General features: G+C 39.3%; 1 protein-coding gene and 1 long non-coding RNA gene across 5 annotated transcripts in view; one reads left to right on the top strand and one right to left on the bottom strand.

The window, feature by feature from the left end:
- The window catches only part of LOC138028206 (uncharacterized), a 390,617-nt gene that overhangs the window by 287,323 nt on the left and 85,794 nt on the right, over positions 1 to 17,500 (bottom strand). The gene's annotated exons all lie outside the window — the stretch shown is intronic.
- The window catches only part of LOC138028204 (fibroblast growth factor receptor 1-like), a 45,613-nt gene continuing 30,974 nt past the window's right edge, over positions 2,862 to 17,500 (top strand). For 2 of the 3 annotated variants that reach the window (XM_068875649.1, XM_068875650.1), the window contains exons 1-5: positions 2,862 to 3,091; positions 3,869 to 4,275; positions 5,117 to 5,141; positions 5,472 to 5,711; positions 9,411 to 9,686. In XM_068875649.1, the coding sequence (XP_068731750.1) occupies positions 3,031 to 3,091; positions 3,869 to 4,275; positions 5,117 to 5,141; positions 5,472 to 5,711; positions 9,411 to 9,686 (1,009 nt within the window). In that variant the 5' untranslated portion in view covers positions 2,862 to 3,030. The remainder of the gene's footprint in view (positions 3,092 to 3,868; positions 4,276 to 5,116; positions 5,142 to 5,471; positions 5,712 to 9,410; positions 9,687 to 17,500) is intronic. The other variant, XM_068875651.1, reaches the window with a different exon arrangement.

Genomic DNA, 17,500 nt, shown 5'->3' with positions numbered 1-17,500 from the left:
TTGGCAAGAGTGACTCCTATTTTCAAAAAGGGCAAAAGGGATGACCCCAATAATTATCGACCAATATCCGTCATACCGACCGTTGCCAAAATATTTGAAAAATGTGTTTGTGATCAACTTAGTGAGTATCTTAACGCTAACAACCTACTAAGCCACTGTCAATCTGGATTTCGATCGTTACACAGTACCCTTACTGCCTTGGTTGATGCTGCAAACAGCTTGTCGGTTAATATCAACAATAGCCTTGTCAACGGTGTAGTTTTCATAGACCTTAAAAAGGCCTTCGACACCATTGATCACAATACTCTCTTACGGAAGCTCCGTATATATGGTGTTTATACAATTAGTATTAAGTGGTTTGAATCTTATCTTTTCCGCCAAAGTCAGAGATGTAGTCTTGCTGGCCAGTTGTCTAATGCTGCAGCGGTTTCTTGTGGCATCCCACAGGGAAGCAACCTAGGACCACTCTTATTCCTAGTTTACATTAACGATCTGCCAAATTGCCTTAGGTTGACCTCCCCAAAGATGTTTGCTGATGATACTAACATAACCTTCGCTGCCAGCACATTGACTGATCTTGAGAAAGGTTTAAATTCAGAGTTAAGAAGTCTTAACATATGGCCCATTTCCAACAAACTGAGCTTGAATGTTGCGAAGACCGAATTTATGGTTATTGGGTCAAACCAACGTTTAAATTCATTCTCAGACAATCAAGTAAACGTTGAGATTGATGCTAAATTAATCACTAAAGTTAAAGAAGCTAAATCACTAGGCGTGACAATTGACGAAACACCTCTCATGGTCTAGTCATATAGGTGATCTTAGCAAGAAGATATCTTCAGCTATAGTCGCCCTTAAACGAATAAGACCATACATCTCAAAGCGCACTGCCCTCAAATCTACCAAGCGTTGATCTTACACCACTTTGATTATTGTAGCTCCGTTTGGGGCGATTGCAACTTAACCTTAAGTGATAAACTTCAAAAGCTTCAAAATAGGGATACCAGGGCGATTACCAGGTCCAATTACGACACAACTGCCACTTTTCTTTTAAATCTGTTAAATTGGGATGATTTAACTACTCGCAGACAAAAGCTTAAAGCTATATTAATGTTTAAAACAATCAATGGACTCACCCCAGCGTTCCTCCAGAAAAAATGCTGACACAATGAATAACCTCTTCACAACTATCGCTGAACAAGCACTTCCTTCCTTTGCAACACATTTATCATCAGTCTTAATAACAACTCGAATGTGCCCTTTGCTAGTGAATTCTCTCCCGTCAAGTATGTCTCCAATGAGACATACTTTAAAGCACTATCTACGCCAGATGCAGGGAAAGCAGCTGGAGTGAATAATATCCCGGTATAAGCAGTTAAATCCGTGGCTGGCTATTTTGCCCCCAGCATTGCATATCTAATTAATGAATCTTTCCGTCAAGGTGAATTCCCCTTAAAGTGGAAAATCTCTCGCGTTTCACCAGTTTTTAAAGAAGGAATTTCTACAAAGTGCAACAACTGTCGACCAGTGTCTGTTTTATCTTGCTTAGCCAAAGTGCTCAAAAGATTTGCAAATCAATAATTTCAAGACTTTGCAGTTGAAAACAAACTGATCAGGGAAAAATAATTTTCATATCAAAAACGCCATCATGTAATATAGCCTTAATCCGCCTCGTTGCCAAATGGAAATGGTCCATTGATATTAAACAAATAGCTTTAGCTGCTTTTCTGGATCTACGTAAAGCCTTTGGTGCCATAAATCATAATCTACTCTTAAAAAAGTTGGAATCTGCAGGTGTATCCGGCTCTGCGTTTCATTGGTTTGAAAACTACCTTGATGATACAGACAAAATGTTAGTTGCAACTCAACAGAATTAAAATCTTTACCACTTCGACACGGGGTCCCACAAGGGTCCGTCTTAAGACCAACTCCCTTCGGCGCACATTGTAACGATGTTTCATCAGCAGTGGAACACCCAAGTTGTGCTTTGTTTGCTGACGATACTGAGATCCATTACAGTGACGGAGATAGCAACAGGCATCTAATTGTAGTAATGGAAATCTTGACAACATTAGCTTATAATTATCAAGTAATGAGATGGTTGTACACCCAGAAAAATCAGAAGTCACGACATTTGGAACTCAAGAAAGTGTAAAAAGTTCTAATGATCTAAATATCTTTACTCACGATCGTCGTCTCAAGGAAGTTACAAATTATAAATATCTAGGTGTCTACGTCGATACTACCTTGACTTGGAAAGAGCATCTTTCATATATGCAACAAAGAACGTATCCAAAAATCCGTTTTATAAACAGACTTTCTATTTTCCTGACTATAAGGGTTCTATTGAAGATCTATAAACAAACGATGCTACCAGTCTTTGATTACGGATGTTCTGTTTGGTGGAATGTTTAAATTTAATGATAGACAGCCTAGAAAGAATCCGAAATCAGGTTATGCGCACCATACTGAAAGCTAACAGGACTTCATGCACTCAGAGTATGAGATCTAAATTGGGACTCTTTAACATAAAAAAAAATCGAAGGCGTTTTCTGAGATTTCAGTTGGTCTATAAAATCATCAAGGACTATCCCTGCCCAAGCCAACTGAATAGACTAAGTGCATTTTAGCGTTTAAATCTATATTGATCGAGGGTTTTCCACGGGCCTTCGAGCTAGTTGGTTCCATTATTGTTCATGTCCCTACCGTTTGAATCTGAAAACAGTAGGAAAACGAAATATTGTTGTTTATTTTGCAGAATTTCATTTTCGCCCATAAAACTGTTTTTCGGACAACTTTCAGATTGTAGACTTGTCACTCAGATCATTTTGTTTTTTGCTTTGTCCATGCTAGCTTGGACATTAACGTTTGTATCCATTGTATTGAAAAGTTTCCAACATTGCAAATTTTGATTGCAGCAGCCATTAGTCACTGGCACGGTTGCAGCTCGAACCTGATTTGTACATTCATCTGTGAAGAAAGAACCAAGGGACAAGTTCCTAACAGGACCTTAACGTCATCCCAGACGAGATGATTCGAGGCGTTTTCCGTTACATCAACTTTACATGCAGTTTGCTGATTCCTTTGTTTTGTAAGTACAGTTCATTACGATCACTGCTCCAAAGTCGCTATTACATTCAAGTGATGCTTGAACAGATGTTTTTGGTATGTTTATAAAATTATTTCGACCTAGACGTTAAACCAGAAAACGTCTTATGCAATACAATACATACTTAATTGACCACTTCCCATAGAAGCTTTTCAGGGCCAATAGACACAATCAACAAAACAACAGAACGCAACAAAAACAACAACAACTGTTAAGAATCCCAACTGGCCGGAGGCAACCCAGTGGGGCAATTAACAGTTAGTGCGGCCGGGAAGTTGAACCAGGGACTGCCATGAACAAATTCAACAAACCGTCAGAACGAGTATTGATCTCAAGGGAAGCACCCTAACCACTGGGCCGCAGTGCCTCCTCCTTAAATCTAGCATAGTTGTGAATGTAGAATATTTGTGCAAAAACTAAAAAAACCAAAAAGAAAAAAAAAAAAAAAAAAAACGAAAAGAAAAAAACATTAGATGAAAAGGAGAAGATCTCTTTTAATTCTTTAATTTGGACACCTTTCAGTGCACAATTTTTGCGATTTGGTAAAACGTCCACTCAGAAGTAATACGCTTCGGAAACAACACAGAAACGTTCTTTTCACTTATAACCCAAAGTAAAATCGTTGTTGAATATGGTGCGATAAATTTCTGCTTTCGGAGGGAATATGATACAGATTTTATTTTCCTCGGCCGCTGTGACATAATCTGAAACCTTGCTTTTATTCTGTGACACGCCCTGAAACTCTGCCTTTCTTTTCAGTTTTTGATTACTTACATGGATTAAAAATTAGCCGACAACCCAACGAAACCACCGTCGCTTTTATTGGATCTAACGTAACGTTGACATGGAATTTGATTCTTACGGCTAAAGAAACGAAAAAGGAGTTGGAGGTGTGGTTCGGTACGTGGAATAAGAATTTTCACCACTTCGAGTCACCTTTAAAAATATTCATTCTGAAAGCAGATGGAACGATGCATGATGAGACAGTCAACAGCTCATTGGCATGGCGCTGGTTTTGGGCGGGTGATATTTCTCGAAATTATACTGTCGCTTACCAACTTACAAATGTTCAGCCCAGTGATGCAATAGATTACGGGATCTGGGTGCGCGTCGATCTTTTTCCTCCACCGACTGAGGAACGAGGACCGTATTATCTTGCAGTTAAGGTAAGGAACCCTTCTTGTTTAAGAAATAACTTTCTGTGATTATCAAATTAGTGTGTTGAAGAAACTCAAGCAGTTGCAAACAACCTCGAAAGAGATCCAATCTTGAAAGTCCCTTTTGAGCCTGGACATTTTATAATCTTCTCTGTACGCAAAATTGTGTACTTCAAATTTACCTCATACTTGTAGGTGAAAGGAACGCTTGATCCTTTTATTCTCCTTCATATGTAACTTTCTGGTTATGAATTCGCTGAAACTCCAAAAACACCCTCAAATTTTTCTGTTAATAGCTTCTCACATAATTTCGATTTGCTTTGACATGCTAGTTACTCCTCAAGGTGGTACAAAACGTGAAATGTTTGCAATTTTTTGTAAAAATACAGAAGACAGTCTCCATTGAAATGCCAAAAAAGCATTTAATGGCAAAGGTGGCAAAGGGAAAACCGGTGATATTTCTTCTATTACTTTCCATAGGAACAGAAATCCCAGGTGACGAAAATCAAATTTCGGAAACTCATTTTTTACACCTGGCGAAGTTCATATATGACGTTTGAAACATGCGAACAACAAGAGCCATTTTATTAGCATTTCACTTTCTGAATTACTAAATCTCCGTACAATCTTTTCTTATTTGTCACAAATATGTAATAGTCTCTAGATTTATAATGTATATATTGTTTATATTGCTTCACTCACAAACAAAACGCAACAATATTCAAATACATCAAGTAGAAAAGGGGGTAGAGGAAGCAAGAGAGAAAGAGGGCAAAGCATGAAGCAGTCCGTGATTTATATCAAAGCCAAGTATTGTTTTCGTAGTTTATTTTGTTTCATTTTTCCACAGGATCCTCCGCCCAAGCCGACAGCAGGTGACAGTATGGATTCGTATTTTTTTTAAAACTTAACTTGTAGTCAAATGGGATAAAATCAGTAGAGACCTAAATATGGGGGGGGGGGGGGGGGTGAGGCCTAAACCACAGTATCCAGGTCTTGCAGTCCATTTATACGCAGATTCACATCCCGGGAGGGTAGAGAAAAAAAAGATCAAATAAAAAATTGCACTCTCTAGGCAAACACCTATTAGTCCAGGACTTCGAAACCTCCTAAGGAATACTGCTAGTTTATGCTTTAGAAATGTGATGATTTTGTGCCAGACAATGACATGAATGTCTAAAACGCTGTTTTAATTCTATATTCAGATCCTCGAAATATCACAATAGAAGTGGTGGAAGGTGACAATGTAAACATCACTTGTCGCCTAGTCTTTGAAGGAACGCCAGTTGTTATTTGGTTGAAAGACAACATTCCCGTACAAACAGTACGTGACGTGGTCCTTGTCATTGAAAGTGTGAACAGATCTCAGTCAGGCAATTACGCATGCTTTTCAGTCAGCCATGATGAGAACAAGACGTCTGCGATCACTGCTGTCAATGTGTTGTGTGAGTACTTCTTTAAGTCAATCTTAAAAACAGATCAAAAGATCGGAAATGCCACGAATTAAATCCTTGCATCCCGCGTACTTTATGGGTGCAATTTAATTTGAAGAATTCCTCACTGGCATTCCAGTTCCATAGTGTATGTAGAAAACGACTTCGAAATTCGAAACATCGAGAAAATATCGTGAGGAGATCTGCCTCAACATACAATTAGTATTACTCGGTCACCCCATATATGACGAAATCATGATCCATTTTTAATTTTAACTGGATTCGATGTTGACAGGCTAAAAAAATACGGTAATAAAGTCAGCTGAGCAACGACTTTGTTGGAAATAAGAGTAACACTGGAGAAAAAAAAGACAAAAAAGAAAACAAAAAAGAAACATAGGATCAAGTTGAGGTTGTTTTTCATAGTTTACAGGGAGGCCTTTTGCCTACACGGTGGCATACTAGGCTCCTTCAACAAATCTAATCGACCACTCCCCGCAGTGGTCTGGGTCTTGAAACCCGGGATCTCCAGGTTTCAAGGCGAGCGCCCTAACCACTGGGCTTCATGCACTACTTTCTGAACCTAGTTACAAGTAAAACTTGTAAATAAGGATTCACGTTGACATATTTTTGTTATCAAAACGAAACGACATCATCACTCTCAAATTTCATTGTGATAATCCTTACCCAAAGACAAGACAAATAAAGGGGATTGTTCATCACTTGGGTTGGAAATACCAAGGAAGGTCTCTATGTTTCTTCAATTCGTTCAGCCTTTCACTTTCTTTAGCGCTGTAGTTTCGAGAAAATGACCAATTTACTTTCCAAAGCTTAACCCTCATGCCATAGCTCATTTTTTTTAATCAATAAAAAAAAAAAAAATGAATAAATAAAAAAGAAAAAAAAAAAAGGAAATATCAAACGGTAAAAACGAACAATAAAAAAGATAAAATCCGACGTTTCGGACTAGTCATGACTTCGGTACCCAGGAAAAATCATATCAGATAATGCAAATTACAGCATTTAAAGCGATTTCTGGCGCGAAGAATTAACAAAGGTGTGAAGATTATAAAAATACTCTTGCACGGATGTAGTCGAATTGCACCTTGAGATTTGGCTGTAAAGCTCTTATTCTCAAAATATCACAATGGAAGTGGTGGAAGGCGACAATGTAAACATCACTTGTCGTCTAGCCTTTGACGGAACGCCAGTTGTTGTTTGGTTGAAAGACGACATTCCCGTACAAACAGTGCGTGACGTGGTCCTTGTCATTGAAAGTGTGAACAGATCTCAGTCAGGCAATTACGCATATGTTTCAGTGAGCCATAACGAGAACAAGACTTCCGCGATCCCTACGTTCAATATGTTGTGTGAGTACTTCTTCAAGTCAATCTTTAAAACACATCAAAAGATAGGAATGCGCAAAAAAATCCTTGCATCTCACGTACTTAATTTTGCAAGTTTTATCGGTATAATTTGATGAATTCCTCACTGGCATACCTGTCTCATGGTGAATCGAAGTTAGAAACTTCGAGAAAATATCATTTGACACACAAATAGCATTAATCAGTCATTCTATCTATGACAAAATCAAGATCCATTTTAATCTTGACTAGATTCAGTGCTGGTGATCTAAGAAAATGACAATCAGCTGAACAACGATTTTGTGGGAAATAAGTAAAACGCTCGAGAGAAAAAAAGAAACATAGTATCAAGTTGAGGTTGTTTTCCATAGTTCACAACGAGGCTTTTTGCCTGCCTGGTGGTTTTCTTCCTTCAACATACCTACCGACCATTCCCCACAGGGGCTTGTCAGCAGCGTTTCACTGGCAATAAAACGAAATCAATGAAACAACAGAAACAGAACAAGAACGTTTTGAGAGATGATCCCAGTTTGCCGGAGGAAAACAAGTTGGCTATTTTCAAGTGCAGCCCAGAAGTTGGTTAAATATCAAATTCAACCAGTTGTCCGGGTCTCGAACTTGGGATCTCCGGATCTCAAGACAAGCACCCTAACCACTGGGCCACATAAACTACCTCCTCAACATAGTTACCAATAAAACGTGCAGTTTACGATTTACCTTGACTTAGGTTTTTTTCATCAAAACGAAACGACGTGATCAGCGTCAAATTTCATCGTGGCAATTCTTACCCAAACCTACAATTGGTTGAAACATAAATTCTACGCAAATTAAGGTGACTCAGTTCCTCGACTGGGTTGGAGATGCCAAGGACGGTCTCTGTGTTTCTTGAATTCGTTCAGCCTTTCATTAGCCTTTTAGTTTCGAGAATGGGACAGTTTACTTTCCAAAGCATTTAACACTGATGCTTCGGTTCATGGTTCTTTGCAATTCATTAACAAATAATAGTGAAAAGAATGAACTATCAAAACAAGGAAACGATGCCTTCAGTCTTTGATTGTTAGATCAGTCTCGTTCAGTGCTTTCAATTGTTGAAAGATCCCAATGGAATACCCAATAAAATACCTATACTATTTTTTTTTTTAATAAGAATATTGTCTGTCCTGCCCAGGTTAAATATTTTTATTTGTCTGCCGATTTTAGGCTAAGGATGCACTTGTGCATATTCTTAGATTTTAGCGTATGACATTTCGAGTTTAGAATGTATTTGGGATATCAATTACAATAGTTTGGTGTCTAGATCTGTATCGTGTTACATTGCGCACATGCTCCGTCGCTTTTCGTTGCAGCCAGCGGGGTCATGATGTCGTCGTGTCTCACGACACTTGGCCAATTTGGCTTTAAAAGAAACAATCCTTTACTCTTTGGAAAAAGTAAGAATTTTATACTGTTTAGTTAAAAACATTGAATTGTATTGTATTTACAAATTTGCACCACACAAAATTATATCCATTTCCAATCTCGAGCTCTGGTTTATTCTTAAAATAATCTTAAAATTTCGCAAATTTCAGCCTCGATATTCTCATAAATTAGATTATTATAAACTGAAACTGAAAAGAGTGTAATCCCAAAAATGCCACTTGGCGAAATGTTGGTTTCTTTGCTTTCTTTAAAGACCTTTCATGGTAGAAAAAAAATCCTTGGGCCTAAGTGAGGGGAGTCAAAATTTTCGTAGCTGTGGCTCTTTATCTATAGTTTGTTCTCTGTCCTTTTTCTTTTTTTTCAAGAATTTAATTAGATTCCATTCTTAATTTCGAGCGGAAGAGTTACCTTTTTTTCCAATTTCCACTTACTCAAAATGACGAGGCCGAATTGAGAGTTGGCCATAACAGCGAAATTTAAGCGTTTGCGAAAGAGATCGATAGTTGTAATAGTATGAACTTTATTTAAGACTTTTCTAGTATGAACTTCATTTAAGACTTCTATATATCGCTAGGGAACTACAGTGTGTGATTGGGGAAACTGAACATAGAAATCACATCAATTTAATTCAAATTGATTGTTTTTTAAGAAGAAGGGAAACTGACCAGGGTACTGGGGGAAAAAATATCTCGAAGCTAAGTAGAGAACAAACAAACTCGACCCACTACGATGCCAAGTCGGGAAATCGAATCCGGGCCACATTGGTGGGAGGTGAGGCGCGTGTTCTCTCCACTGAGCCAACGCTACATCCTAAGTTTAGCAAGTAAGAATTTCGCCTGATCATTAATTCTCCACCAAAATTAAGTTTCGGTATTAAACCGTCATCGTTTAACAAAGAGTAAATAACGTTGAATGTCATCTTTTCCAGATGCACCCAGCATACTTGCGTCACCCAAGACTGTCTCCTTAACTGTGAATAAGGGAACGAAGATAAGACTTAGGTGTGAGGCAGATGGAAATCCTAAACCACAGTTTGTTTGGCACAAGAACTCCGACATTATCAGCTCTGGTTTTATTAGTTCAGGGAATTCGAGTATTTTGACTCAGCATCATGCAGGTGAAGAAGAATTTGCTCGCTTTGTGTGCACTGCGAAGAACAGAATAGGATGGGACGCATTGACATTCAACGTGCACCGCGAAAAAGGTAAGTCAAAAAAGTTCACTGACAACACTAGAACAGACTGTAATCCCTAAAGTTACTTCTAGTTTTGGGCCTTACTATATGGAATATTACTTTTCAGTAAAAACCATGCACAAGTGAATGGTGTTTTCCGTGCATTCTCATTGGCTAGCTCGGAGATGAATAGTTGCTATTCACCTCTGAGCAAACAGAGAAAAACAAAATGTCTTCCTGTTTCTCTACGGTGATCTAGGAGCAAATTAGTCAACTTGCGTGGTATACATTAAAACAATTAGTAATGATTCCAAGTTCGAGTGAGGCCTAACACTACTGTGAGGTTTTTTATACCCAATTATCCATCAGAGATTATTCACTTTCACCTCGGTGAATAAATGTTAATTTCTGAAGAATATTAATTTGAAATTATATCTCTTTCAAAAATGAGGCAATGCAATAATTGATATCCACAACGGCTCCCAATATGATTTTCTTTTTGAACACTAAACCGGCTATTCGAGCTATCGGTTTCCTGACGAAATAAAAAGCTTGTCATTTCAAGAACCAAAGACGAGTGATTTGCAATCTTTTCAATGGCCCTTGGTCCCGGTTTCACTTCGGATTCTAGTTCAGCCTTTGCTTGAACAGTTTTTGTTTTTCTCAACTTTTCTGAAAACGAGCTTTAGCTAGACTGTACCAGAGCTACAAGACAGTATTAAAAATTAAAAGAATTTGCCCTGTCATGCACGTCGTTAACCATATTTCATCAAACGACCAAAAATTCCTTCTTTTGGGCTCACCGTACGTGATGAGCCTATCTCAGGTGAGATGTTACACTGACCAATTCATGGCCAGCCAAGAGGTTTTAAACCCTGCAGGGACGCCCAGCTACCCGCCAAGAACCTTACTGTCTGCCATATGTGTTACAACAAACATGGAAAGAACACTCCTGGAACACCAGTCCAAATTTATTGTCGGCTAAGTTTAATCAACACATTTATTCCTAATTAGAGATAATAATAATAATAATAATGATAATATTAATAATGCCATCTCTTACCTATGTGATGATACGTATGTCTGCTTCAGATATGAGTAACGGTGTAAATGGAAGTGGAATCTTTGACGAATGTGCCTCGCCCGGCAGGGTTGCTGGGGGACAGCAGCCAGCACCCGGTCGTTATCCTGCAACTGCTGCTTAAGAGAATGGACCGAGAAAGGGAAGGAGGAAATGGTGAGTCGAGGAGAACAGGGCGTTGATGGAATGCTATTTTAAGAGCATCCCGGAGAAAAGAGGGTACCGCCAGATAATGCTTAGGTTGTGGGATGAGAAAGGAATGGTAAAAGTGCCCTAACAGAGACTTGCAGAACAGGCCCGTACTATCTTGAAAAGTAAATGGTTCACAACAGTTGAGTTAGAAGAGATCAAGAGGAACAAGCATTGTGTGTGACAGCTGTTGTAGAGGAAGCTAACACTGGTAGCGAGCATAAATTACCTGTCAAGCATGCAAAGGAGATGGACTCACAGACTGTGGAAGAAGCCCAGGTACGGGCTGAACTGTGTGATGAAGCACCTCGGCAAGTTCCTGAAGACGAACGGGTGATTTGGAAAAGACTGAATGAAATCAGACTGAGTCAAGACCAAGACAAACTACCAGCTTTGAAGGGAACGCGAACGATAAGAGAGGACCTCCAGGTTGTAGAAGAAGTAGCTGCCGAAATACAAAGTAAAGACATCTCAGACACCAACAGGTTACTGTATGCCACTGCTGTAGCAGTGACTGAAAGACTGGGTATCAAACCTGGAAAGAAGAAAGAAACCAAAGAACCATGGTGGAAAAGACGGCTACAAGGACAGGTTGATCAGCTGCGAAAAGACCTCAGCCGACTAGAGCAAGTCTGTAGAAATGAGTGCAGTAGGCCAAGAATCAGGAATCAGTTGTGGAGAAAGTACAAAATAGAAATCAAGGGGGTTGCAGTTGTGATTGAACAACTGAAATAGCGTATCAGCTCAAAAGCTCATAAAATCAAGCGATACAATGATCGAATTTTGCAATAGCAGCAGAACCGGATATTTGATGTTAACCAGAGGCAGTTTTACAAAGAAGTTGGTGACCCACAGGGAAGTGACCAACGGACCCCTGATGCTAATGAGGCCAGAGAGTTTTGGAGTAATATTTGGGACCAGAAAGTGGAACACAGAAGAGATGCTGGTTGGTTTAATGACCTAGAGGGAAAGACCCAGGTAAAAAAATTAAAATGATCTGACCATTGATATTGAAAAGCTACGAGCAATTGTAAGGAAGATCCCAAACTGGAAGGCTCCCGGCCCCGATAATGTACAAGGATTTTGGTTGAAGAGCATGAAGAAACTACATGAACGGATGGCGTTGCAGCTGCAAGAAATGCCTTGATGGCAGGGGCATTCCCGAATGGATGTCAAAGGGACGAACTGTTCTGCTGATCAAAGACAAGGCGAAAGGGAATGCTGTGGGAAACTACAGGCCAATAACATGGAAAGTACTCACAGGGATCATAGCAGAGGATTTGTACCAACATCTCCACCAGAGCTCATTGTTACCAGATGAGCAGAAAGGTTGCCGAAAGAAAAGCAGAGGAACAAAGGACCAACTGGTTATATATAGAGCAATACAGTAACTTCGTGACTGCCAGCAGAAGAAAACCAACTTAGCAATGACTTGGATCGATTATAAGAAGGCTTATGATTCTGTCCCACATTCCTGGATATTGGAAACACTTGAGCTCGTAGGGGCTGCAGATAACATCAAACGGCTAATGAGGGAAAGCATGGAGTCCTGGAAAACACAACTAACGGCATGTGGTAAGGACCTTGGTGAAGTGTTCATCAGGAGAGGAATATTTCAGGGGGATTCCTTATCCCCTTTGTTATTTGTGATTGCAATGCTATCTCTCAGCAGTGTACTGAAAGAATCAGCAGCAGGCTACCAACTCAGTAGGAAAGAGGGCAAGATAACCCATCCACTAATTATTGACGACTTGAAATTATATGGAAGAAATGAGAAGGAAATAAACTCACTTGTACATACTGTCCAGGCGTTCAGCAATGACATTGGTATGGATTTTGGAATCGAGAAGTGCGCAATTATGGTAATGAAAAGAAGCAAGCTGGATAAGTCATAGGATATAAGAATGCCTTATGGAATAATTATCCGAAGTATTGGAGATGATGTTGAAGGTTATAAATATCTGGGGATGTTGGAGGCCGATGACATTATGCATGACGAAGTGAACAGAAGTATGAAGAAGGAGTATATTAGGAGAGTGAAGAAAACTTTGTCCTCAAAGCTAAATGCTGGTAATGTTATAATGGCTATTAACAGCTGGGCTGTATCTCTACTACGGTACAGTGGAAGGATTGTAAACTGGACAAAGAGTGAACTTGAGAGCTGAAGAACTGAAGAGCTGAAGAGTGAGCTTGCTGAATTGGATCGTAAGACCCGAAAACTATTAACCATCCATGCCGCTCCTCATCCCAGGTCCAACGTAAGGAGTCTGTACTTACTAAGAAGAGAAGGAGGGCGTGGAGTAATTAGTGTTGAAGACGCCTTCAATACTGAAGAAAGAAATATCAATATCTGCATCAGCCAGAGCCAGGAACGTTTGTTGAAAGCCGCATGGGAGAGGAAGAATGTCGATGAAATAAAAACACCAAAGGAGTATAAGGAAAGGATAAAGAGGAAAAGAATTGAGGGCTGGTCTGAAAAGCAGCTGCATGGGCAGTTGAAGAGAGATACAGAGGACCTATCTTGTGTTTCCTAAAATTGGATAAGAACTAGTGAACTGAAGAAGGAGACAGAAGGGCTTATTTTTACCGCGCAAGACCAGACACTAAGAACAAACGTCGTAAAAGCCAGAATCGAAAACCAAAATGTATCATCCAAATGCAGAATGTGTGGAAGTCACGATGAAACTGTGCAGCATATTTTGTGTAGTTGCCCCAAGCTTGCGCAGATAGAATAAAAAGAATATAAAGAGAGACATGATGTTGTTGGGCGGGTCATACATTGGGAGTTGTGCAAGGAATATGGAGTTAAGTGCAGTGACAATTGGTATGAGCATTCACCGAAAAGCATAGAAGAGAATGAGGAAGTATGACTATTATGGGACTTTACCATCCAAACAGACCTTGAAATCCATCACAGGAGGCCACACATTGTAATTCAGAAAAAAAGAAGGCAAAGGAAAGAATCATTGCGGACATAGCTGTTCCCAGAGATAGCAACGTATTGCAAAAAGAAACTGAAAAGTATGAAAAGTACCCAGACCGGGCAAGAGAGACCAGGGAATCAAGGACAAGAGTGTTGCCAGTGGTAGTAGGTGCATTGGGTTCAGTGTCAAAGAAGCTGGCGGGCCACGTGGAGCAACTAGGAATTAAGTACCGAAAAAGAACGATGCAAAAGTCGGCTTTCCTCGGATCGGCATATATCCTCAGGAAAGTGCTGGAAGTCTGAGGTCTCGGGATATTTTCTCGAAGAAAAAACCCTGTGCTCAATTCTACATAACAATAATAATAATAATAATAATAATAATAATAATAATAATAATAATAATAATAATAATAATAAGCTAGTCTTTGAGCTAGTCTTTGAGCTCCGCAGAATTACGCCCTAAAACGCTCTTGTAATGCGTTTTCTTGAACTGCCTCTCATCTTCATTGTAGTTAACATTACCTACAACCTACGACCCACTCAAAGTGTTTCAAGAAACGAAATTCGTTACAAAATGAGTGAGGACAGAATCCACCATGGTATGCATGGATTTATTAACTTCTAAAGATGAAGCTAAACAGCTATATACATCAGAAGAATGCCCTACTAATGAAAAAGGACGGAAAGATGGAACCATGAATTTAACTCTAAAGTTTTGGAAGGAGAAAGGATATGGAAACCTAGGAAAGACAGCACAAAATCTGAGGGATAAATTGGCGCATTTAGAAAGAATTTGCGAGGTGAACGCATTACGCATAACAAATGAGCTTCAAGAACAAAGAGAAACTACTGAGCAAAGACCAAACAATAGAGAAGAGCAAATGTGTCAATCAAACGAGCAACAACAAAGAATCGACTAGACAATCGAAGATCTTAATTGGATATCACAAATAACGCAAATGGCGAAGTGCACTTATGATGAAATTGTACCAGACACTGGAAATATGGATAAGCGAGACGTAAACACCTTCTTTAAAAATACCGCCTTCATCAAGAAAATAGATATAGATCGTATTCAATATGTTGCTAAAACGCTTATCACAGCAAAGCCATCAATCGATTCGCTACAATACCTATGGGAATACAATTGCGCCATCTATTCCGTTGTTAAAGCATGGAAATTAACCAACGCTAAAAAAAAGAACGAAGATAAACAACAGAAGTTTGAGGGAAAACCTCGATGGATGATTCGTATAGAAGGAAAAACGAACACTCTGCGAAAGCAAGTCTCTCAGATATGTGAGGAGCTGAAGAGAGTACGCGAGAACCGTCATCTAACGCCGAAAATGAAGAAAAACAGATCCTGGATGATAACAGAAATTAAAGGAAGAATTACCATCGCAAGCTTGACAATCCTAAAGGAAAGGAAAATCAACACCATTCGCGCCCTTAAAAGACAGAAAAAAAAGAAAGATTGCCCACAAACGATTCAAGATCAATCAGTGGTTCGATGTAGCCGAGGGTTCGTTTTATAGCCACCTAAATAACATCATAAAATCAACGGAACTGAACAAACATCCGCAGTTCATAAGTAAAGAAAAGATGCCTTCAGCTAACCAAGAATCCACAAGTAAAACAACAAGAGGGGATTTTGAGGAATTATGGAGACCTATATGGGAGAAGGCAAGTGAAGTACCTATCCAAGCAGAGTGGATAAAAAATGTTGAATCAGCTGTAAAACAATACATACGACAACCAAGTGAGCCTATAAGAATAATTGAAAAGGTGGTCACCGAAAGCATTAAAAACAAAAGAAATTGTTGTTCACTTGGTAAAGATAAAATTACCAACTTTTGGATAAAGAAGATGAAAAACTTCCATCAAGACATCGCAATAGCGCTGAACAAAATAGTCACAGACAAACAAGAGGTACTGATTTGGCTTACAACGGGAAGAAGTGTCATGGTCCCGAAGAAAGGTAACCCATCAGCTTCTGACTATCGACCAATAACTTGTTTAAACAGTCTATACAAGCTGATAACCTCAGTTATTGACCACCTTTTAGAAATACATGAAGATAAGAACAACTTGATGCAAATTGACCAAACAAGAGAAAAAGCTAAGTCTATGGGTTGCGTTGATAACCTCGTAATTGATGAGATGATACTAGAAGATGCCCACTTCAATAAAAAAGAATCTGTCTTGTAGTTGGATCGATGTCAAGAAGGCATTCGATTCTGTTTCTCACTAATGGATCACCAAAGCACTCGAGATACATGGAGTTAACGCAGATCTCATCCATCTCATCAAAACTATTATGAAGACATGGAACATCAACCTCGAAGTAACTACCAACAAAGGCAAGGAGATCATTGGTCAGATTAAAATAAAGAGAGGAATTCTGCAAGGGGATTATTTTTGTGTGCGACTATTTACATAAACACTTAATCCTATTGCATGGTACCTGAGAAGTACAGAGGGATTTAAATTGTCCTCATGCCCAATGCCAAAAGATAACACATGTGCTTTTCGTTGATGACTTAAAAACTTACAATCGTTCTGAACAAAAAGCTGTGTCCGTTATGAGCAACCTAAAGAAGATGTTCACAGACATTGGACTGGAATGGGGGATAAACAAGTGCGTTGCCATACACTTGAAGCGAGGCAAACTAAGTACCAGCAACAACAGCACTGCATTGCCTGTAAGTAACAACTGTACTATCCCAGTTCTGAGTAACGATGATCACTACAAATTCCAAGGAAAATATCAAAACAGTCAACATCTAGAAGACAAAGTTATAGAAGAAGCCGCCAAGGAGTACGAGAACCGACTGTGGGCTGTTTCGACTTCCCCACCGTCAGTCCCACGCAAGGTCCGCGCAACGAACATCAACAAATTGCCTATTTTACAATACTACATGTGGTCAACCGACTGGTGTCTTAACAACCTTAAGGAACTCGATAGATTAACACGACATGTAATCAATGATTGCAGTGGAAAGCATAAGTATGAATCGACAAGATTATTGTATCTACCATCAGAAGAAGGAGGAAAAGGATTGATTGAAATAGAGTCAGTGTACAAGAATACCAAGCTTAAAGTAGCCGATTACATAAATAACAGTGAAGATCCACACATTAAATTAGTCAAATCATTCCAAAACGAAAAAGAAAAGAGAAACTTGCGGTCAGTATTCAAAGATGGCGAAAGATATGCAGAAGAACTAGAACTCAATTGCTACTTTGAGGATGGCGCAACAGTCTTGGAAGGCACTGACAACGTAACAATACTGAACGAGAAAGAACCCAGGAAAATAAAACAGATCATCCATAAAGCAAGTATGAAGAAACGCAAAAATGAAGTCATGAAACAGCCATGGATCGGAAAGTTTGTGACTCAACACTGGCAGGATCCAGAAGTATCAGCCCATTCATACGACATCTTTAGACAATGGAAAAACATCCCGGATATAGTCATGTCAGTAGATACAAGCATTATACAGCAACTCCTTAACACAATGATCTATAGATCACAAAAGTTACACGAACAAGTAGACGACGTGTCCTGCCGACTCTGTTTTAAAGATCAGGAGACAGTATCACACGTTCTGTGTGGCTGTTCTCACATAGCACAGTCACTGTATAAAGCAC

Source organism: Montipora capricornis, chromosome 13 (assembly GCF_036669925.1).
Source record: "Montipora capricornis isolate CH-2021 chromosome 13, ASM3666992v2, whole genome shotgun sequence".
Classification (NCBI taxonomy): Eukaryota; Metazoa; Cnidaria; class Anthozoa; order Scleractinia; family Acroporidae; genus Montipora; species Montipora capricornis.
Note: the sequence above shows the minus strand (reverse complement) of the source record. Positions and strands in the feature narration are given on the sequence as shown.